Source organism: Porites lutea, chromosome 5 (genome assembly GCF_958299795.1).
Source record: "Porites lutea chromosome 5, jaPorLute2.1, whole genome shotgun sequence".
In the NCBI taxonomy this organism is placed as follows: Eukaryota; Metazoa; Cnidaria; class Anthozoa; order Scleractinia; family Poritidae; genus Porites; species Porites lutea.
This window is the reverse complement of record NC_133205.1, coordinates 33,546,838-33,569,337: the sequence shown is the minus strand read 5'-3', so window position 1 is coordinate 33,569,337 and position 22,500 is coordinate 33,546,838. Positions and strand designations below refer to the sequence as shown.

General features: G+C 37.6%; 3 protein-coding genes across 4 annotated transcripts in view; 2 read left to right on the top strand and 1 right to left on the bottom strand.

The window, feature by feature from the left end:
• LOC140936502 (uncharacterized) overlaps positions 1-22,500 on the bottom strand; it is a 470,324-nt gene that overhangs the window by 426,145 nt on the left and 21,679 nt on the right. The gene's annotated exons all lie outside the window — the stretch shown is intronic.
• The window catches only part of LOC140936501 (TNF receptor-associated factor 2-like), a 36,133-nt gene that overhangs the window by 8,024 nt on the left and 5,609 nt on the right, over positions 1-22,500 (top strand). Inside the window, exons 2-5 of one of the 2 annotated variants that reach the window (XM_073385981.1) lie at positions 7,174-7,397; positions 12,115-12,172; positions 21,999-22,103; positions 22,282-22,446. In XM_073385981.1, the coding sequence (XP_073242082.1) occupies positions 7,174-7,397; positions 12,115-12,172; positions 21,999-22,103; positions 22,282-22,446 (552 nt within the window). Of the gene's footprint in view, positions 1-7,173; positions 7,398-12,114; positions 12,173-21,998; positions 22,104-22,281; positions 22,447-22,500 lie in introns of those variants that run through there. The other variant, XM_073385982.1, reaches the window with a different exon arrangement.
• Positions 16,229-17,339, top strand: LOC140936506 (uncharacterized). The gene has a single exon (XM_073385990.1). The coding sequence runs from the start codon at positions 16,309-16,311 to the stop codon at positions 16,990-16,992; it is 684 nt and encodes a 227-aa protein (XP_073242091.1). The 5' UTR covers positions 16,229-16,308; the 3' UTR covers positions 16,993-17,339.

Below are 22,500 nucleotides of genomic sequence, written 5' to 3'. Positions count from 1 at the left end.
GGTGAATTAAACGTCTGCTTTTAGCCAATCAGAATCGGGGAAATATTTTGAAAGAATAATAATTCTGGTTAACTAGAAGCAGAGAAAAATGAGCCGTGATGTATGGCAGCTTTTCCTGGATTTTCGCATTTCATCTTTCGTAAAACTTGGTCCTAGGTTAGCCGGTCAGTTTTTAAAGAGAATTACAGCAAGCATACCTATACCACCTATTTACACAGTTTATTGTACATCAAAATTTATTGATCACACAAGGTAATTTTTGTTGCCGAGATTGTTTCTTACCAAAACATTCGCGTTGATGTTTCATATCAGCTTTTGCGTTTTCGTTTTTCCAGTTTTTGGTTCTGTTTTGAAATTATTTGAATTATGAGTGTGCGTTTGTAGTCCGTCGTGACGTCATAACCCACAAATGACGCAATAGGCCATATGCACTAAGAGGTCACGTGACCAATGCTTTCTTTAAACAATGTGTTGGAGTCTTGCTGATGCCAAAAATTGACAGAGCACATAAAAATTATCTTACACCCGAAATTTTGAGAGGAAACGCATTAAAGGGAGATATTTAATGGCACTTTGATTGTTCAACTAAGTAGTATGAATTGTATTGGCCGCCATGTTGGAGGGCATACTCTTGCCCTCCAACAATGCGGCCAAAACTACTTTTTTGCTTATATCTTGTTAAACGTTTGATAGTTACGCTCAGATGTGCTTTAAACGTTACCACATCACCTTTCTAATATTTTCCTTGAAATTTAAGTGTAAAATTTGTGTTCAGAAAGAGGTAATTCATAATTTTAAAAACCACATTCTGGTCGCGTGACCAGCAACGAACTTACTCATTTTAAGAAAATGGTGCGGGTTTGAAAAACCAAATCACTATTATTTGGTTTAAGATATGACCCACTAATCGTTTTTCGAAGGCAAAATCACATAACTTTCATACGATATCACATTAGTTTCAGTTAATATGGCCGGAAAGTCCTCACAACGAAACCTTGTATAAATGTGGGTAATTTCATTAGAAAAACAGAAAACAAACAAAGAAAGAAACTCATCCACGAAAAAAAATGTCACTTTTGTGATTTGTAGCACTCAGTGAACCGCATGCAAAGCTTTGACTGAATTATAAAGGGGTTGGGCTCGATTACCAGCCGCTGTTGGGAAAATGAGCCCACGCTTCTTCCCCGAGAAGTTGTCAGGACGCGTGGCTTTGCTACCGTAAATCCTCTATTAAGCCCCCCGGGGAGTGCGTTTCTGCTGAGTTCCTTTCATTGGCGAAGACCAAAGGGACCAAGAGGCAAAAATGTTTGCTGTCTGACGACATTTGCCATTTCCTGCGTTTGGAAACGTTGCATAAAGTAAAATTTGAATTTACGTCAGCGACACGATCGGTCCGGCACTCACGAGTCCAGCAATGTCTTCTCGAGTTGATGGGGTGGGGGGGGGGGGGGAGGGGGGTGGGCGATCGTTGGCGGGGATCCAGGCTTCACCCGAGGAAGCGGCGGAAATCGAGCCAACTACGCACGTGACCTTGCGGTCTTGTAGTATTGGCTTGAGGCTTCAACATTCGATAACTTTGGTTAAAATAGCTGTATACGAGTTAAATTCACTAGTCGAAAGAGTTGGTTTAATATTTATCTGACTAATCTTCAGGCTTGCTAGTTCTCTTATGTAATTTTGAGCTCTTTAAACCTTGACGGCTCATTGGAAGGATTGTTTAACAAAACATCAGCTATTAAACGCTTTGAGTTTTTTTAACAGACCTATCATAACAATAGCATTTTGTATATTGGGGTTCGATTTATCAAGTTCTGTTAAGAATTCTCAAAAGTCAAGAATGTTATTTTTATTTTGCAGCTTGATCATCAGAAAATTAGGCCCTAATGCAGAAATGTGTGAATTAATTAAGGGTATCCGAATAAACAGCATGGGGCCGGGGCTGTACTTCCTAAACGTTATATTGAGTATGTGCAACCCCAAATTAAAAGTAGGCGTTTTCAAAATTTCCTCCGAGAGAACTCCTTTAACTCGTATTAGTAGAAGTCTCCATCGAGCATAGAGATAGTGAAGCCTAAGCTTCACTAATACGATATAAAGGAGTTCCACGAGGCTTTGTATTAGAAATAATTAATAAAAACACTCTTAAATCTGTAACTATATAGTTACTTTCTTAGGCTAGTAGAACTAATTGTTGGTTTTCACATGACATCACTAGAATTCAAACTACAAAACTATCGATCCTCCTGAGATTTTATTTTCATGATGTATTAGAGTAGATGAATCGAAAACTGAATTTGATCATACACATTTTCGCATTAAAAGGGTTCCTGGTTTTTTTTGATAGAGTACGCGTGAATTCTAAGCTTTTGCGAGTGAGGCAGCACTTTACATGACGGCCAAAAGAACTTTCATGTAGGTTAAAAAGGTAACTCAAAGTATTTTGGGACTCCCCCCCCCCCCCCTGGAATTTCCGTACTTTGGTTGGATATCCCCTGGAAAGAATATTTCCGTCAAAAATGCCGTTTAAAAGATACTTTCATGCGAAAGATAATTGCCTCTGCGATAATGAGAGAAAAAAATCTTTTTTAGTGTCAAAAGATCTCAATTTTGCCCCGTAGAGGTCTTTTTTAGTTAATCATTAACGGTAAGTCACTGAAAACCGTGGAGGCGGTACGGCCGTACTCGACACAAGTGATGTCATCTTTCAAACCAGTGAACTTCAATTACTTCCGTTCAGTTAATAACATGCTAGAAGAAGGCATATTAGAACATGACCACATCACATTGAATACCACAAAAAAGCACTCAGTCGACCGCAAATAAAAGATCTTCTATGGAAACAAAACCTTTTGCTTTGAAACACCGATTAACAGCAAAATAACTGATAGCTTGCTCATCAATCTTACTCGGAGTCCCCGAAAAAAAGACTCGAGAGGCCACCCGCACCCCTCTAGAAAATGCCACCTTTTAGAACCCTCTCCTCCTCTGAATTTACAATGCCCTCCGTTGCGGGGTGGGTTGGGGGAGGGGGGGACAGGGTATGGATATTTTCTGGACATTACGCTGGAACTTATTGCAATCTGATTTTCTTCAGGTACAAAGTAAGGCGTTTTTCACAACTTTGCATGACTTGAATTGCCATTCATCGAGTTTTCAAATTAACGAGTTCTGAAGACACACGTATAGTTTTAAAATGTGGTTTGTCGCCTTTCAGTATTAAAGTAATTCAACTTTGTGAAGCACTTGTGCTATTTTAAGTTTTAAAATATCCCTTTTTACACGTATGTTATATATAATTCATGAAGTTATTTTGAAGACCTATGAAGCTGCATAAGAACACTGTCGTTGTTTGCTGACACGTTTTTTTGCGAGACCCACGCTGCACTTCGAAGAAAAACGGCGCAAAAGTTAAAAATCGATGCTTGCTAAAAGATCAGCGGACGCTAACCATCGCTTAAATCCATTTCAGCTTAAAAGTTCTGAATTATTTGAAAAATTTAATCAACGAAAAACGTTTTTTCCGTGGGATGCCTGGGGCATTCCCACGGTAAAAATCCGGTTCGGTTGTACCCAAAATTGCAAAGCCAGCCAATAGGATTGCCTAAAATCTTTATCGATTATCTCTTCTTCCAAGCCGACCAATCAGATTGTACAAAATCTGTATCGATTTTTAATCGATTTGCTTCCTCTGAAGAACTTTGAAATCAGAACGTTCATGCATTTTCCCACTCGTGGTTTAGGATGGCTTAACCAGCGAAATCCTTCGGGATACTGGCAAGTCACGAAAGGCGACCTAAGCCAAATTATTTCTTTCCTTCATGATTCTTTTTTGTTTAGGTCTAGCTTTTTCATAAGCTTTTAGTAGCGTCTGGTTGCAGGCCATGATTTCCGATAGATTTTTCTATTCGGAGTTCGCCAGTTTTTGCCGAGCACAGCTGGAGTTATGTTTTTTTCTTTTCTTATCGAAAGCACCTTGACGATGGGAGGTTAAATCGCGTAAATTTCAACTCGTACCCTTGACGATTGGCGTTGAAATCGCGAAAATATCGTCCTCGTCGATCGACGACTCGCTTCAGGCATGGATTGGACTTCTGGATGGGACAGGGATCAGGACCTTAGTAAACGTATTATACCTTGGAATCAGGGATAATCATTGGAACTATGTTAACTTTGAGACCTTGGAAACACATTGCAATTAATTTTTAACCGTATCAAGAGCATCTTGGAATATTAAACTTTCATCTTGGATTAAAACATTGGAACTTTATCGCACTTTGTAACCCTAGGTTCGACCCTGGATAAAGCAAGCGGATGTTTTGTTGTGTTTTGTTCCATTAACCTAAAACTACAAGGTTTGTTTCTCTTTGAAAAAGTTACCTGTGGCTACTTACTACCAAGATATGACGTATCTTTATACATATAGTTCCTGTTCAGCTTAATCAGAGAGAATTATGCGCATGTTCTCCATTACTTGTTTCAGTTAACATTCTAATTTAAGTTGGACGTGTAAACCTTGTTTTGATGCAAAATAACATCTTTTTCTTATCAAAATAGTGCTATGAAAATAACTACATAGCGATAGTTCAAAACAAGATCAACTCCATCCTTGCGACCACTGACAACTATGAATTTAGCTTGCTTAGCAGGTGTCGAAAGGGGTAGGGGATAGGGAGGAAGCAAAAAGGGGATGTGGATTGGGGAGAAATAGTAACCTGTCACGCAGGCTACTATAAATTCAGTCATAAGCACATTAAACCAACCCATACAGGTAACCTACTCATCGATGCTCATAACATGACACATCTTTCCGGTTTCCCTAATTTTTCCAAATTCAGATAGAACGCCATTATGCTTCCATAGACCAACGCATCCCACGGAAACGACTTTAGGCGTCTTGTTTTCTTTCAATAGAACACGAAAACCCACAACCAATTGGTTTGATCCCTATAGAGCACCACCTAGTGCATATCATAGTGTCAAAGCCCAAGCCTGCAGTGCATAGGCAATTAGGCTTAGATTAAAGAGAAACGGTTCAAACCTTGGCGGTACCGACGTATACGAGCAATTTTGTATCATCAGGCCGGCACAACTCTTCTTTGTTTTAGTTCAAGTAGTCTGAAATGTGGGGTGGAGACGTATGACATTTCAGACTATACTTTAAGATGCCCATCCTAGCCCAGAAGAGATAATTCAATAGTTTTAGGCCATTTTCCATCTTCTGCGAATCTTCCTAGTCTATCGAGGATATTGTTGCCGAACGTTTATAGTTACCAACTTCTTTAAATACCTACATTCTTGCCGGAAAACCATACCTCGATCATTGCTTCAGTTCAGTGCCCTGCCTCGTTTCCAGACATTTCTCTCTCTCTCTCTCTCTCTGTCACTCGCCTACCACTCGCGTTTTGCTCGTCCTTGTGCTAAAAACGAAGTGCATGAGAAGGAGTCAGGTTCTGTGCCTGTTTAAAACCTGGCGCTACAGGAATTTTTTGGGCATACTGGCGTCAAAAACAGGCTCTCGTGCGCGCGCTTCTTAGATAAATTTATTTCTTTGAGTCATTCTGTACAGACTCCGTACATATTACATTTTCCATAATTATTTCATTTCAAAAAGTCTTGACGACATATGGCTCATTCCTCAGTCTACCCCATCAAGAGGTAAACTAAGATAAGAGGGCATATCGCTGAAATGTATATTTTATCGAAGAAATCTTTGCAGGAGGCCTCTAAAAAGGTTTTCTTTTACTTATTTTGAAGGAACAGAATAGGTTTTCCGTGGGAATGCAGGGACGGCGGAACTGGGGTAGCGGGGCTCCCCCACTTTCCTAGAGGAAAAATGTGCTGTAAGCACTAGAATTAAGCAACAGAAAACGTTTTCCGTGTTTGCATAGCCTGATATAAACACGAGGGGTTGGGAGAATTCGAGACAGTTCTGCAAACCCTCGACTTCGTCTCGGGTTTGCATAACCGTCGAGAATTCTCCCAACCACTCGAGTGTTTATATCAGGATATGCAAACACAGGAAAAAAGTTTTCTATTGCTTTTATAAAATAACTTTCCCGAGAAAAAAAGCAAAACAATCTTGTTTAGAGCTGTGATTAAAAGAGAAATTCTTACCAGTCGCGAAGTCTTGTAAACGAAGCTTGCACGCCTGTCCTTGTTTTCCAAAAAAAAACCTTCCAAAATACGGGTTTGTCTCGCTTAAAATGTCAGCTCAAGCGAAAAAAAATTGACACAGCATGTTTCTAAAGATTTTTCAAGATTCAACCGACGAGGAAATAGGTAAATAAAGTAAACTTGTCGAGTTTTTCAACTCAAAACCTTTTTCAAATTCGTGCTTGCGTGATTAGCGCGCGAAAAGCAAAACATCTTGACGTCACAACCATGTTTACATACTGTCATGTAAACACGCCTCCGGGCCAATCAGTGCGCGCGTACTATGTTAGTTATTTTATAAGTACCTGTTGTTTTACACCTTATCCAGGTTGAGTTTTTTTCGACAAGTACCTCATCGAGAATGTTGAAACCTCTAGATTTCAAAATTTCCAGGGGAGGATGCCCCCCCACCCCCCAGCGCTCCAACAAACTTGCCTGACTCCGGCGCGAGGTTTGCAAGCCCTCCGACTTGAAATTACGCTCAGTCGCCCCTAGAATACAATCTATTTTACTGAAGATTCTATTATTTTCTTTATTGAATAACAAAAATATCATCAGAAAAGTGAAAACCCGCCTCACAACCTCTTCTTGTCATAGGAAATCTGCTGCTTCAGGTCCAGTACGAACGATGGGACTTTTACTTCAGGCCTAAAAAATCATTAAACATTGCTTATCAACATCCATCTTTAAATGCGACTGACTGCGTCCTGCCTCACTTTCCAAGAAGGGGTTGGCCGGGGGGGCGGGGGGGAGGGTGGGATTTACAGTAGACTTGTTTATGTACAATGTTTATGTACACTGTAGTTTAGAGACCAGGCCCGCACCTTCAGACCTGAGGAAAGGCCTGGGTATGAGTCTTTGATGCTGCAGCCGCCCCACGCACTCGCAAAATTTTCCCTTGCTTTGTGGATTAAATTTGAAAGGAAAGGTTAAACACTTGCAAGTTTACAGTAACAGTAAATGTAGTTGGAATCGTTTTTTAATCCATTTAATCATGCCTCTTTTTACTTTTCTTTCCAGTGCGTTCAGGGTCAACAGAATCTCACGTTTTCAACTACAGAGTCACTACAACCGAAGAGTTTCGCAAAAGTGGAAAATATGCCAGGGTACAATTTAGCAACATCAGACAAGGAGAGCATCGATACTAAGTATCTGTGCAACTCCTGTGGTTTTCTCTTGCGGGACGCAATGCAAACTGCTTGTGGACATTTCTACTGCCGATCATGTCTTGGAAATCTGTTGATGTAAGTTTCATAGAATGCTTTACGCTTTTCTCCAGCTTAGCATATCCCTTCCTATAAGTTGGCTTTGTGTTGTCGTCGTTAATAGAGATTGTCTTTCTTTGATTCTCAGGTTTATAATACTGCACTATATTATCAAAAAGCCGAATCTAATAGTTGTTTTATTAGACATTTTTTGACGAAAATAATGACAAACACATGTCACTGTCACATGGAACTGAATTGACATTGCTGTTGGAAATCATGCATTGCGCGTGCAACCTACAGATATATATGTTATTCACCAGCTGGGAGGTCCATATTGGGAGAAACTGTGTGCTGGGTCTTGAGTACCACCCGAGGCCATAGGCTGAGGGCGGTACTCATTTCTCCCAATATGGGCCAACCTAGGCTGGTGAATAACATTTTTATTTTTTCCTGCTGAGATTTAAAAGTTTCAGGAAAATTTCCTTTACTCTCCAACCTATGTGTGTTGAAGTAGGAAGTGTTCGCGTTGATGAAGCGTGCTATTGATTCAAACCAAAACAAAACAATCATTACAACATGATTTTTGGCTTGGTTATTAATATTATGGCACTTACTGCTCTCTTTTAGAATAAAGAAAGGTTTCTGTATCTCGCTAGACAATTCATAATCTGAGTGTCAAACAAGGACAAAAGAATTGACGAGCTTGATATTAAAAGTCCCAGGAAAAAAATACAGTAAGGATTTTCTTCGACTGAATAATTCAAAAATTGCTTTAGGATCAGTTCAATCAAGCAGGATGAAAAGAGCTAATTACACGTACCAGTTTTAAGGTTTTGAATTGAATTCAAATAAAAGAAGGCGATGTGAGCAACGAGTTATAAAGAAAAAAATGAAAATGGCGATAACCGACTCAGTGCCGGAAAAGTGATTTGTGTTGTTTATTTAAGATTGAAAGCTAAATGCAATTATTGATAACAACCTTTTCCGATAAGTAGAAAACTAGCTAGACAAAATTCAATGAAAAACAGCAGAATCAAGATTCCAACAGCAAAAATGGAAAACAAAACTACAAACAGAGCAAAAATGTCCAATAAACGGTGCATAAAAGCAAGATTGCAGTACATATAGCGCAGTTATAAAGCTTTGTGAGGCGACATCACAAGTCACCTGTTTTGCTTTACTTTAGCGGTTTTCGTGGTGGACTTGCTTGATTCTCCCTTCAGACTTCTTGTCTCAATAAGAAAATTCCAGCTAATGCTAATAATAACGCAAGTTTTAAAAGAAAAATGGTTTGAAAATGACGGTTTTTGCTAGTTCACAAACAACAAGCAAACTTGTGAATGAAGCTGCCAACAATTCCAGGTTAGCGGGCAAGATCGTAAAATACTGCCCATTCTAAGAACCAATCAGATTGCAGGATTCGGAGGATTCCACCCACTTGCAAGCTTGGAAAAAATAATAGTCAGTTATTTGATAGCAGGTAACCAACTAATCTGTAGGTTGGGCTGATTTCCAAATTTAACGGTAGGATCTTAACCAAGAAAAGACAGGTAGTGAGTACAATGTATAATAACAGCATTATTTTATAATTTCACATGTGAAACTAAAAAATTGCAATAATCATGGCAATGTTCCCTATATCTCCGTGCCAAGATGGTGTCAAGGTTTAAAAATGTTATGAATAAGGATGACAGGGATTAAAACAGTCTTTAGAGAACCTATAAACACACAAAATGGCACATCAAGAAGGATTCCAGACAAGATGCTCATCCGTTAGAGACAAGACACTCATCTTTCAAGACTAGACTAGTAACTTACTTTTGAGCAATAATTTATCATCAAGAGGTTGGAATCTTACTCTTCTCATTAAACCTGATTAAACAGGCTTTATAATAGGTAGGTATGTTATTACAGGTTAAAATTAAATAAAGGTTAAATTTTTTTTATAACCTACAGTGTGGGTTGATTCTCAATTTTCTTTGTTTCCTAGCCCTGATTCATGAAAAATAAGGGCTAGGAGACAAAGAAAATTGACAATCAGCCTAGGTTAAAATATTTCAACCTGAATTTAATAGACCTTGTCATGGTTTTGGAAGCCATCTTGTCGGGTAGGCAACCACATGAGAAATTACAATGTTTGTATGAGAATCTAAAGTTGAATAATTATTTCCGTATGGCTTTTCTGAAAAAAATGTGAATGTTAACTATAGCTTGACTCCTAAGGATTCTACTGAAAAAAAAAACTGAGGGCATTACGTGCACTAGAAGACATAGGACCAATTTTTAAAATTTTCTCTACATCTGTCTGTAAGAAAGTCCTGGGAAAAATTACAGACAAATAATATGGAAAATCTAAAGCAAGCCTCTGGAGAAATTTAAGCACAGGTACGCCCCCCAAATTTTTTAGTACAATCCTTTGCTTTGTAGCTTTAGTTTACAATTCATATTTTTATCAGAACAGCCGTTTTATGGAAACTATTCGACACAACATTCTCATTCAAACACTGTAATTTCTCATGCGGTTGCCTACTTGTCAAGATGGCTTCCAAAACTGCGACAAGGTCTTTTTTGAACAGTGTAACAGATAGACTCAGTCTGTATAATCAGACAAAATATCGGGCTGGTCAATGTAGACATCCTTGGGCAAACTAACATAACATAACATAACGTATTTATTCAATATGAGGAAACTAAAAATAAATTATATAAAACATCTTGAATAGGAAAACTCGAGGTTGACCCTTGTGACGTTTCTCTAAATTGATGGTTGAAACAGTTTTATGCTATGTACAACAGAGCTGTATATAAAATAGGGCATTTAAAAACTATTTACAAAATATAAAGTGGATCACTTATGATCAATGATAACAATAGGTGAACAAGGTAAACAATTAATGGATATTTAGGAAGTGCTTTAGCACACTCTTAAGACAGTTCAGGCTCCCAGCCTCAACAATAGATCCTGGTAGACTGTTCCACTCCTGCATGATTCAGATAGGAAAAGTATATTAATTTTATATACACTTTGCTGGCTTAATAATTATAACCTATATGGGTGGTTAGAGTGGGTTGAATTGCATTTAGTAAATTCAAAAAGATTGTCAAAGTTTAGTTTGGTTAAGGATGTGCTAGCATTAGAAAAACTCCAGTGAAGAGCCTCTCAGCTTGCTCTCGGGCAAAAACATGGGGAGATGGAATATGATGATCATTTAAGGAAGCTGATGTGGCCTACACTCGAAACACGTAGATTGTTTCTTTCTTTAGCTGAATGCTACAAGATCGTTTTTGTCATGAACAAACTAACTAGCACATCCTTAACCAAATATGGATTCTAGACCTCAGCAGCATATATTTAAGAACCAGGTGCACAAGAGATTTGTATAACGTGGTGAACGCACCGGGATTCGACAAGCCTACTCTTCTGTGAACCAAACCCAATAATTTGTCAGCTTTATTAATGGTCATGTTAACATGTTCACTAAAGGATACATCCGAAGAAACCATAATGCCAAAATCCTTTACGCACTTTATGGTTTTAATGCTCGTACCCAATGAGTATGAAGAGATTGTGCAGTATACATAAAACTTCGCCGCGACTTATCAGAATTAAAAAGATGTCCAGGACACTAACTGATTCAACATCAGATTATAAGCTTCACTGTCCCTTGCTATGTTTGACAGTATTCTGTGTACTTTGGTGTTGGCAGCAAACATTCTTAATGTAGAAGAGATATTAGATGATATGTGGATGATGTACATTAGAAATAAAATTGGGCCCAAAAGTGTACCTTGGGGAACCCCCAACATTAGAAAAGACCAGGATGAGTGCGTGCGTTGAACAACAACACTTTGTTTGTGGTCAGTCAAAAAGCTTCTAAACCAAAGCAGTAATGAGCCGTCTATCCCGTGACATTTTAGTTTGAGCAACAGCATTTCATGAGCCACAGAGTCGAGCGCTTTTGAGAAATCTAAAAATATAACATTGGTGGGTCTTGATTTTAATATTTCTTGATGATGCCCAGTCATTAAAGCAACTCAGCAATGGAGTTAGAGTTCATTTTCCTTACAAGGAACCAAAGTGGTTTGGGTTGAATACATTTAGGGATTGCCAGAAGTTAACTACATGATCGTTAACTATCTTCTTGCTAACTAAGATTTAGAAAATTCCTTGCATACAAGCTTGCAGCTTTTGATGCAAGGACATGGGAATAAAAAAAACCCCTGTGTTGTTTAATTTGGGAATCCATTTATAAATGCTGATTTCCATTTTTTTCTCCAACACAGAAGTGCAGTTCCTAACAATTTTATTTTGCAGTAACTATCGGTATTTTAATTTGTAAAGTTAGCCCTTGAATTATAGTTTTTTTTTTTTCTGGGGGGGGGGGGGGGCGAGATCAATTGGTACAGTGTACTTACTACAAACTAAAATAAAACCATCTAATTTCTTATATTTTCCTGTCATACTGTGAACCTATGTACATTTAAAGGGAAGATTCTTAGAGATCAACCTAAAGCGTGGTTGTGATGCAGAGGAAAATAATTAGAATGGATAGAGCTTTGAGTGGCTATTGAAAGAAGAAGAAGAAGAAAAAACCAGAAATTTAGATTATGCAGTCAAATGAAACAAAGCTTCATGTATCCAATCTCAAATAAAATTGCCTTCATCATGTTATACATGCGTATAGCAATGTTAACGTATCTTTCAAAGTTCTATTTTGTGATGATTGTTAAATTTCATTCTTTGATTTTGCAGAAATGGAAGTTTCAAAATGACTTGTTTGCAGGATAAGGTGGAATTAAATGAAAATGAAGTAAGTTAGTGTTGTTAAGTTTTCAAAGATGAGTGATTCCTGTATAGAAAGCCTTTTAGACAGTCATGTATTTATGATAAATATAGTGATTAGTATGAAAATAAGAGCCTTAATTAATATTGCAGATATTAAACCAGCAAAACCCTTCTCGCAAACCCTTGTGAGACTAGATCAATGGTTTGTGAAAAGTGCCTTTCAAGTTACATGTAAGCCCTGCTAGGCAGGGTAATAGGAACTAAATGGGTGACCAGCCACCAATAACCTATATTGAAGACTTATTCTTTGTCTTTCTCTCTTGTATTTTCCTTCTTTGTTTTATCGTCTAATAATATTTATAAATGTTAATTGGAGAGCATATTTAGCATTATTTTGGTTTCTGGATAGGGAAAAAATATAGCAATATTGTGCAGCAAAACACATAGACCAAGTTTGTCACTTGATACATATACATGGTTTGCATGGACCATGAATTTATAACCTTAATTTTGGTAGGAAATTATTAATAACTGTGACATTAAAAACAATAATAACTATTATTATTCATTCAAAATATTTTGCCGATTCTGATTGGCTAAAAGTACACACATAATTCACCATAGCCAGTTACTGATGACCAAATTTGGAAGAATTTTGTGTTTAATGAGGAAATGACATCAAAAATGCAGCCTTCTACTGGTTAATGCACCATTAACCAGGAAGACCTAGAGACGAGGTTGAGTTGTTTTCTTTGTGAAAAAAAAATGGCGGACACCTCACTCGTTTCAAGAGTAAGAACTACAGCTGGAACTAGGCAAAATAATGGCTAAAAACATAGCAAAAACAGCAAGATTAAGACAACTCGGAGAGCGACATCTGCTATTTAGAGAATATTTGCGGAGCTGGACAAACGTAAATGTACACTATCGGGGATAAACTTAACATTGATGCAGGAAAGCAGCCTCATTCTTTAATTGCCAATTAATATATTATTATCATTTCATATTATGTAAATCAGTTGTAGATTGATTCACCTCATTGTTTGTTTCGCAGAATAACTACTTGACACTGTCACATGTTTCTCTTACTGTTTTTTACTCCTTTGGTACAGTATCAAAACTTTCAACATCACAAGAACAGAAAAATATAATATTATTTTTGAGCCTTGATCCTCACTTCATTGCACATCTCACTAACAACTCTGTCTGAAATATTCTCTTTTGTGTGCTCTGTTCTTGTCAACCAATAAATGAAGTGTCAAAATCCCTTGTGGTTGTTAGAAGGTCTACACTAGTCAATAATAATTATGAACTTAACCGCTGTAGTGCTAGCTGTGATTGGCTCAGTGTTATCAAATCAATAGTGTTTTTCAGGGTGCAAAGAAAGTCAGTTTTACAGCTTTTCATTTAGCCTGTGAACGGCAGACGTTTCTTCTCGCTCATTGCCACTGAGGGACGTTTTGCAAGGTGGAATGTCTGCGACTCAGCAACAGAAATTCCATACTGATGATGTAAATCAATGTTTACATAATAAATCCGGTAGTCATGGGGTTCCAAATGCAAATTTGTTCAATTTTACTTTTCTCCTGGTTGATTTTTGAAAAGTGTTGTGTTTATCTGCGAATGAGCTCCAGCAAGACTCAAATGCTTCTTCTGGAGAAGACTACTCCACAAATATTGCAATTTTATTAGAGATTCGTGTTTACATTTGACCTTCGTGGCCTTTTGTCTTTTGTCTGTCATTTGTAAACAATAGCTAGAACAATGAAACTAGTCCGTCGACCAATTAGCACTTCTAACCGGATTCTGGACAGATTTTGCATCATCAGTATGGAATTTCTGTCACTAAGTCGCAGAAGTTCCTCCTCGCGTAACATCCCTGAGCAGCGATAAGCGAGGAGAAACTTCTGCCGTTCGCAGGATACTTTTCATTTGGGCAATCTGTAAGTTAGCGTGTACTGTACTGTAACTAGCCCGAAAAATTGCTTTTGATGAGCAGTATTGATTACAGATCTTCTGTAATTTGAATTCCCTTAAAACTTCGCTTGTTTGCCGGTCGGGCAAGATAATAAGAAAAGTCACTATAGCCCAAACCAAAATCCGCTTGCCCCACCCAGGCTATCGGACCCGACTTTCCTGGCAGGCAGGCTCTTGTCCAGAGGCTTTTTGTGCAGGACACTTTGAATCTTGACCAAACTGGAAACCACACTTACCTGAACATGTAACAATAACGAAAGAATGAAAATTCGGCTTTTGGGACATGATATTATAGGGGAATTTTCTTCACTACCAACAAATTCTTGAAAGTTAAACAGAACTTTCAGAACCCCTCTGGATCCTTCATCAGTGTTTTTGATGAGGCTGCAGAACTGTTTCATTAATCGCGGGGAGGTGGTAGCCCTCATCACAATTCATTGGACTGGTCACCAAGTATGAGTGTTAATGACCTTGAAGATCTTGCGTGAAAGTAGGTGGTTTTCCTGGCCAATAATTTTTACACTGCTTCAGTTGGTGGACTGACCTGCATCCTTAGCTAATCAGACACAGCAGACTTAAGATTGAAAATGAGAAGGCTGCTTGGTCACTTGTGCGCCAAAATTGGAATTGTTGGCAGTAATCAGTGAGTTAAAAATCATCATTTTTGGTTAAATTGTCTCACTGTTTTAGTAAATACTTAAACTATTATTCACCTCAGTGTTGGTGGTAAATATCCACCATTGGCCACCTCCACTTTGGTGAATAGTTACTTGTTTGTAGGCTACAATCTTTCAGTTGATACTTTTAGAAGAATAGAACCTCTAACAGATGGCTGCCTGCTCAGTAGCCAAAACTGTCAGTAAATGTTATTTGTTGGTGAAGTCAAGAAATCAGGCAGATATCATTTTGTAACAAGCAACTGACAAAGACATTGTACCTGTGTCTATATGTAGTTATATCATTTCTAAATTCTTTGTTTTGATCACAACTTAAAGTCACTTTTTGATTTTTAAGAAAGTTTGTTCACTCTCACGGCAAGAATGACCTATGCTCAATGTTCTAGAAAAGTTCCCCAATAGTGTATTTTGTAAACCAATAGTGTATTTTGTAAAAGACTGAAAAACCATATGTATTATGATTTTACTATGCAAACATACTGCTAGAGAAGTTTTCATTTGAAGGGCTTTGCATATGTGCGGATGGTATTATATTAGTTTGCCCACTATCTTAGTTAATAGTTAGAAACTCCTAAAATTTTTGCCAGAATTAGGTATTTTGACAATAAATTATTAGTGTGCAGCATTTACTGACAAGTGATTATAGACACATTTTTAAGCAACTGCTAGAATGCAGTGAACTTCTGCCAATAAGCCCTGGGCATACACAACTTTGTAAGGAGTCTTGGAGGGCTTATAAATGGGGTAAAAGAAAAGGCATTTCCAAAAAAAACTTCATAGAATTGCTGATTAATTTACTCACTTTTTAAAGTTTCAAAACGTTATAAAAAATTGATTTCACTTCTATACAAGAGAGAGGGGGGCTTATAAGGGGATGTATTGTTAGTTTACTGGTAGATTGGCCTATAACTGGGGGGGGGGGGGGAGGAGTGGGGGCTAATATGCGGGGGGGGGGCTATAAGTGGACGTTTATGGTATGTTATTTTAGTGGCACTTAAAGGCATTATTTTGATCGTAATACTATAGGCCATTTTTTGGTATCATTTTGGAGCTGAATGATATACATTTTCACCCAGTGATGTGTGGTGTGTTATCCACCTATGTCAGATCCAGAGGGAAACCGTTTTGTTTTCCTGAGATTCCACGGATTCAAGGGTACACAAAACTAACTGGTTTTCCGATGGACCTGACATTAAGTGTTTTGTTACATTTCTGGACTTGCAATTCAACATGCTTCAACAGCAACAAAAGAATACGCTTTAGCAGAGCGAATCAAAACAGTCGAGGGGAGACTGGGTCGGGCAAGATGTCGGAGTAGACGTGTGCGATTTTGCTCCGCGCTTGGCAATGTTGTATGGCCGAAACTGTTAAACGAAAATCGAGGAAAAGCTCTTCAGCATCTTCCACAGACGATAATCTTTCCCCAGATGGCAAAAAGTTAAGACACGACGCTTCGCTCTCAGATTCCGAACTGTGTGAATCGGACGAAGTGTTATCTATACTGAATATGGCGGGGGAAGTTATCCCGAAACTTGAACAAGTGTTGGAAAAACTTGAGAATTTGGAACGGTATGTAAAAGCAGTTGATGAAAAAGTTAGTAATTTGCAGGCAAAGGTGGATTGTTTCGAGGCTTTCAAAAACAAAACAGAAAAAAAGATCAAAGAACTGGAAGACGGATTGGATTTTGCGAACACGGAACGCGAGTCTTTCAAGGAGAAATTTGACAAGCTGAAATGCGAAATTAATCAGCTCCGGGACGAGAAACTATACATGGAAGTTTATCAGCGGCGGGAAAATCTTCGTTTTTTCGGAATTAAAGAAGAAGCCGATATGGAGGAGGATGCGAGAGAGGTTTTGGTTGGATTCCTTAAAACAGAGCTTGGTATGGAAAATGCAGACCAAATCGAATTCCAAAGGGTCCATCGTGTTGGAAAGCGTGTTTCTTCCAGTGGTAAACCTCGACAAATAATTGCACGTTTTTTGAAATATCCTCAAAGAGAAGAAGTTATGTCCAATGCTAGAAAGCTAAAAGGAAAAAACTTTGGAATTTCGCCGGACCTTCCAAGTGAAATTTTGGAAAGAAGAAAGAAGAAGATGAAGCAATTTAAACAAGCGAAAAAGGATGGTAAGACCGCTTTTTTCAGTAGAGCGGAGCCAGATAAATTGTTTATTGACGGTGTTGAGATGTAAGAACATTCGAAAAATCATTTAGGCCGCATATATTTTCTAGTTGTGTTTTTATTATTTTGCCAAGAACTGTGGAGCAAAAACCAGAATGCTATTAATTAAGATCAAGATTGCAAGGTGCCAGTCAGAGGTGGCAATAACAGCTTTGGCTGGCCGCTATTTTATTTCTATTTGTATGTGTAGTGTTTGTTCTTTGTGGCCATTGTTAGTTTTTGTCATTGTTTTTCGTGTTATTTTCGTATTGTATTGTTCTCTAGTTGTTATTGTAATATTTGTCTTGCTTTATTTAGATCTAGGTTTACTTTTTGTTTTACGTTTGATTGCCTTCGTTTGTTATTTTCTTATTGTTCTGTTTTCTTTTGTTATTTGCGTGTTATGCCTGTTGTTCAAAAGAACCGTTTGCGTTGGCTTCTCTCATTTGAAGTTTACAGATTATCTCGTCGGACATGGAGCGTCAAAACATAAACTTTAAACTTTTATCATTAAATGCTCGTGGAATTCGCTCTTTTGATAAAAGGAAGTCTATTTTTAATTGGCTGTTTAAATCTTCTGCCGATATATGTTTCCTTCAGGAAACGTATAGCACCCCAGAAGTGGAGAATGAATGGAAAAAACAGTGGAAAGGCAAAACATTCTTTTCCCATGGAACTAATCATAGTAGAGGCGTTCTTATTCTTGTTAAAGATCAGCTAGATTTCAGACTGCAATCCTTAAAGGTTGACTCGCAAGGTCGATAAGTTCTCCTAGAGGCTCTTATTCAGGATTTTCCATTTGCACTTCTAAACATCTATGCACCAAATAAATGTGCCGAGCAGTGCGATTTTTTCAACAAAATTTCAGAGGAGCTTAAAAGCTCGCTCACACTTGCGGATTCTTCTTGTGTTATCGGTGGTGACTTTAATGTGATTTTTGACCAAGATCTTGATGGAAGTGGGGGTATTAAGAAAACGAAGGAATCAGTCAAAATTCTGGAGGATATTTGTTTGGAGCAGGATTTGATAGATATATGGCGTGTTAGAAATCCGACGGAGAAACGCTTTACGTGGAGACAGAAGACCCCAATTATTCAGAGACGTTTGGACTATTGGTTGGTAAATGATTCTTTGCAGGACGACATTGTTTCAGTTGACATAATACCATCTATTAAATCAGATCACTCTGCAATCACATTGTCGATTAACGGTATAGATGACAGTAAACGCGGTCCAAGCTTTTGGAAGTTTAATTGTTCTTTAGTGAATGATACTAATTATTGCGATCTCCTTGACACAAACATCAAAAGTTGGCTCGAAGAATTTAAGGATGTTGTTGATAGGCGTGTCTTATGGGACTTGCTAAAATACAAAATTCGACAACTCACTATAAGTTATAGCAAAACAAAAGCTCGGAACCGGAGAGCTAAACTTAATGAACTGGAAGAAATGTAACAATGATCCATCGAGACAAGATGTTGAAGATTTAGAATGCTTACAGGCAGAATACGACCAACTGTATGATTACATTACTCAAGGAGCTATTGTTCGTTCCCGTGCAACGTGGTACGAAAAAGGTGAAAAGAACAACAAATATTTTTGAATTTGGAAAAATCAAATAAAACAAAAGTTGTTTGCGGAAAATTTTAAAAAGCGACGGAACAATAGCAGTTGATCCTAATATAATTATGAGTGAATTAGATTTCTTTTACTCCAATCTTTACAAAGAGAATAATAGTCATTCATCGTCATTTCTAGATGACTTAAAGGAAGTTCCTATCTTGACTGAAGAGTTGCGAATGGTATGTGAAGGAAGGATAGAATATAATGAATGTTTTAATGTCTTACAATCCTTTCCAAAAAATAAAACGCCTGGGAACGATGGACTAACAATAGAATTCTATTTGGCTTTTTGGTCTTTGATTGGGAAACCTCTAGTAGATTGCATCAACTACTCTTATGAGTTTGGAGAACTTTCAAACTCACAAAAACAGGCTATAATCACATTAATTGAAAAAAAAGGAAAGGATAAACGAGTAATTAAAAATTGGCGGCCTATATCGCTAATTAACGTCGATGCGAAAATTATTTCTAAAGTTTTAGCGAAGCGCCTGGAAAAGGTCTTGCCAAATTTAATACATCCCAGTCAGAATGCATTTGTTAAAGGTAGGTCCATATTTGACGCAATTAGAACGATTGATGATATTGTGGATTACACCAAACGGAACAGTTGGTCGGGATTTATGATCGCAATTGACTTTGAAAAAGCCTTCGACACACTAGACTTTCGATTTCTAATCAGAACATTACACAAATTCAATTTTGGCCCATCTTTTATTCAGTGGCTGCGTGTTCTGTATAAAAATGCATCCAGCTGTGTAATGAACAATGGATTTACGACTGGTCCTTTTCTACTAGGTAGAGGTGTCAGACAGGGGGATCCACTCTCCCCTTACCTCTTCATCCTAGCGCTTGAGACCTTAGCTATAAAAATAAGAGAGGACTGCAATGTACAAGGGCTTAAAATTGGAGAAGAAATGATTAAACTGTCTCTATTTGCAGATGATATGACCTGTATCTTAAAAGACAAAACATCTTATACAAATCTGTTTCGTATTCTCAACTCTTTTGGAGAGTGTTCCGGCCTAAAGGTGAATGATGAAAAAACAGAAATCATGCCTCTAGGAGATAATATCCTACAGGAGAAAGACTTCCCAACTCATAGTATTTGTGAGATCATAAAAATCTTGGGGATATATTTTGGTTATGATGATAGACAAAGGAACAACCTTAACTTTAGTCAAACTTTAAAAAGTATAAAGGAATCAATCAATATATGGAAATAGAGAGGGCTCTCCCTTTTAGGGAGAATACAGATAGTCAAAACTTTCGCAATCCCAAAGCTTATGTTCAGAGCATCGGTTATACCAGTCTCTAAAGAACTAATTAAAGAGGCAAACTCAGTTCTCTACAACTTTATTTGGAATGGGAAGGACAAAGTGAAGCGTCTTGCATTGATATCTGATATAGAAATGGGTGGACTCAAAATGTTGGACATTCAATCTATGATTTGCGCTAAACGAATAACATGTTTAAAGAAATTATTGGAGGATTACTCAAGTCCTTGGAAAGTAATCCTAGACAAACTTCTGTTACCAGTCGGAGGACGTTTTGTATTGCATTGCAACTTTCAAACTTCTAAATTGAAAATCAGTCTACCAGCATATTATAAGGAATGCTTCGATGCGTGGTCGGAGGTTAATGGGAAGACTCCAAGTTGTTACGAGGAAATCATTAACGAAATTATCTGGAACAACAAATTTCTTTGTTATGACAAAAAATCGATGTACAGAAGAGATATAGTAAATTTAGGCTTCGTGAAGATTAAGGATTTAATTTCTGCGCACAACTCCTTCTTGTGCGACTTCTCTTCACTTACAAACCCTGAACAACGATTTTTTCTTATGAGTATTATCAATTCGATTCCCGCAGAATGGCGCTCACTTATTAAAGCATCTACAAACGTCATATCAGCCAATCCCATACCGATTACCCCAACTATTAAGTTGCCAAGTGGTAATGTAGTGCCAATCCTTGATATCTCTCCTAAACAGATCTATCAAATCTTTCTGCAGCAAAAGCAAATTGCGCCCACCGCAAAACAGAAATTGTCAAACAATTACGCAAATATAGATATTGATTGGGAAAAGGCTTACACTTTGGCCTTTCATTGCACTTTGGACACAAAGATCAGGGAATTTCATTACAAAATTTTAAATTGTATAATCTTTACAAACGTGAAACTTAATTTAATTGGTGTGGTGGAATCGCCAAACTGCACTTTCTGTCAAGAAGCAGCGGAATCCGTCGAGCATTTACTCTTCTCCTGCAGGATATCTTCTGAGTTTTGGAAGCATGTCTTGTCCTGGCTAAGGGATAATTATGTTCATGTTGAGACAATTAATGAGTCTGATGTGATATTTGGAAAATTTGATATTGTAGAAGACTATATTCTAATTAATCATATTTTGTTATTAGCTAAATATTATATCTACTGTAGGAAATGTCATAATAGCGTACCTTCAATTAGAGGTTTTATTGCTAGGGCAAGACGTGTCTTCAATATTGAGCTCCATATCGCCAGGGAAAAAAATAAACTTCTTTTTCATTTTCAAAAGTGGGAGAAGCTAACTAATGCACTTTGTAGTAGTTGATACCCATAGGTTCGTTAAAATTAGCAGGCATCTTTATTAATATCGTCGTTGTTGTAATACATACATACATTTTTCGTTGTTGTTATCCTTTTTCCTTTTTGAGTAGAATTGTATTTAATGTTTATTCTTAAGTAAAATTGTAAAACTTGTCTTTAATTCAATAAAAACTGTTAAAAAAAAAAAAAAAAAAAACCACAGTCGACTCAGTACTTATAAAAACACAAATTTAAATCTCAAAACCACTGAATGAATTATTTACAAAGTACTTTCCTTGTATTATCTGCCTCTTTTTCCTCCACTAGCTGTTTTTTCTCTTCTGGGATAACTTTGAAAATCGTTACTTTTTAGCTTGATGCTTCATGTTTGTGTTGTTTTGTTCATTCACGAAAAAGAAAATTGGCAATGTTTTCCCGCCTGCTGTCCCGCCACTTTCCACCATGCCTTGATCACAAGCTGTAATGTATCCCGAGCGGGGTACATTGCTTGATGTATCACGTTCGGGATACATTTTATTTTAGTCAAGGTCTTGTGACCAAGAATCAGCCAATGTCTGTCCCTGTTCAGTTGAGTGAAAGTCTAGGAATATAACAATCGCTGTTACAACATGTTTAAAAAGTACCTCTTAATTATTATTGGTACCATTTGTGTAGAGAATAATGTCACTAGGCATACCATGCACCAATATGTGTTTTATGAATTGTGCGACAATAAAATAGATTATTGCTTCGATCTGTCACTACCTTAGTAGTTAAGCTTTGCTTAATCCCTGAATCACTTAAATTAACCTGAATATTTTCTAGAACTTTGTCTTCTTTGTTTTAAGGTTTTTCCTGATAATTTCATGCGCCGTGAGGTACAAGCTTTTGTCGTCAACTGCACATTTAAGGATGAAGGATGCATGTGGAAAGGAGAAGTCAGACACTTGGAGGTAATTAATAAGGTTAAATAAACAAGTAATGTAAATTTTGAGAATATATCACAAAGCAGAAGCATCACTGGTACTTGTTCTGTAGAGAGAAAAGAAAACAGAGTCTGAGCATAGCAGTTGTTAATTTCATGTTTATTGTCGTTCAAGAACAGTGACCTTGTTTCCTCTTTTTCAACAGGCCCACACAAACAGTTGTGAGTTTGTCAAACTCCCCTGTGTACATCCTGAGTGTGGCATGTTGGTGAAAAAAGCTAATCTTCCTGAGCACCTGGAAACAGAATGCAAGTGTAGACCTGAAACTTGTAGATTCTGTAAAGAGCAAATCAGCCTGAACAAGTTGAAGGTGTGACGCCTTTAGCTCTTTTAAGTGTACTGGAAAATATACTATCACTGATGT

What these genes read in the sequence shown, in the direction of transcription:
- LOC140936506 (XM_073385990.1), top strand. Translation starts at nt 16,309, where the DNA reads ATGGCGGGGGAAGTTATCCCGAAACTTGAACAAGTGTTGGAAAAACTT.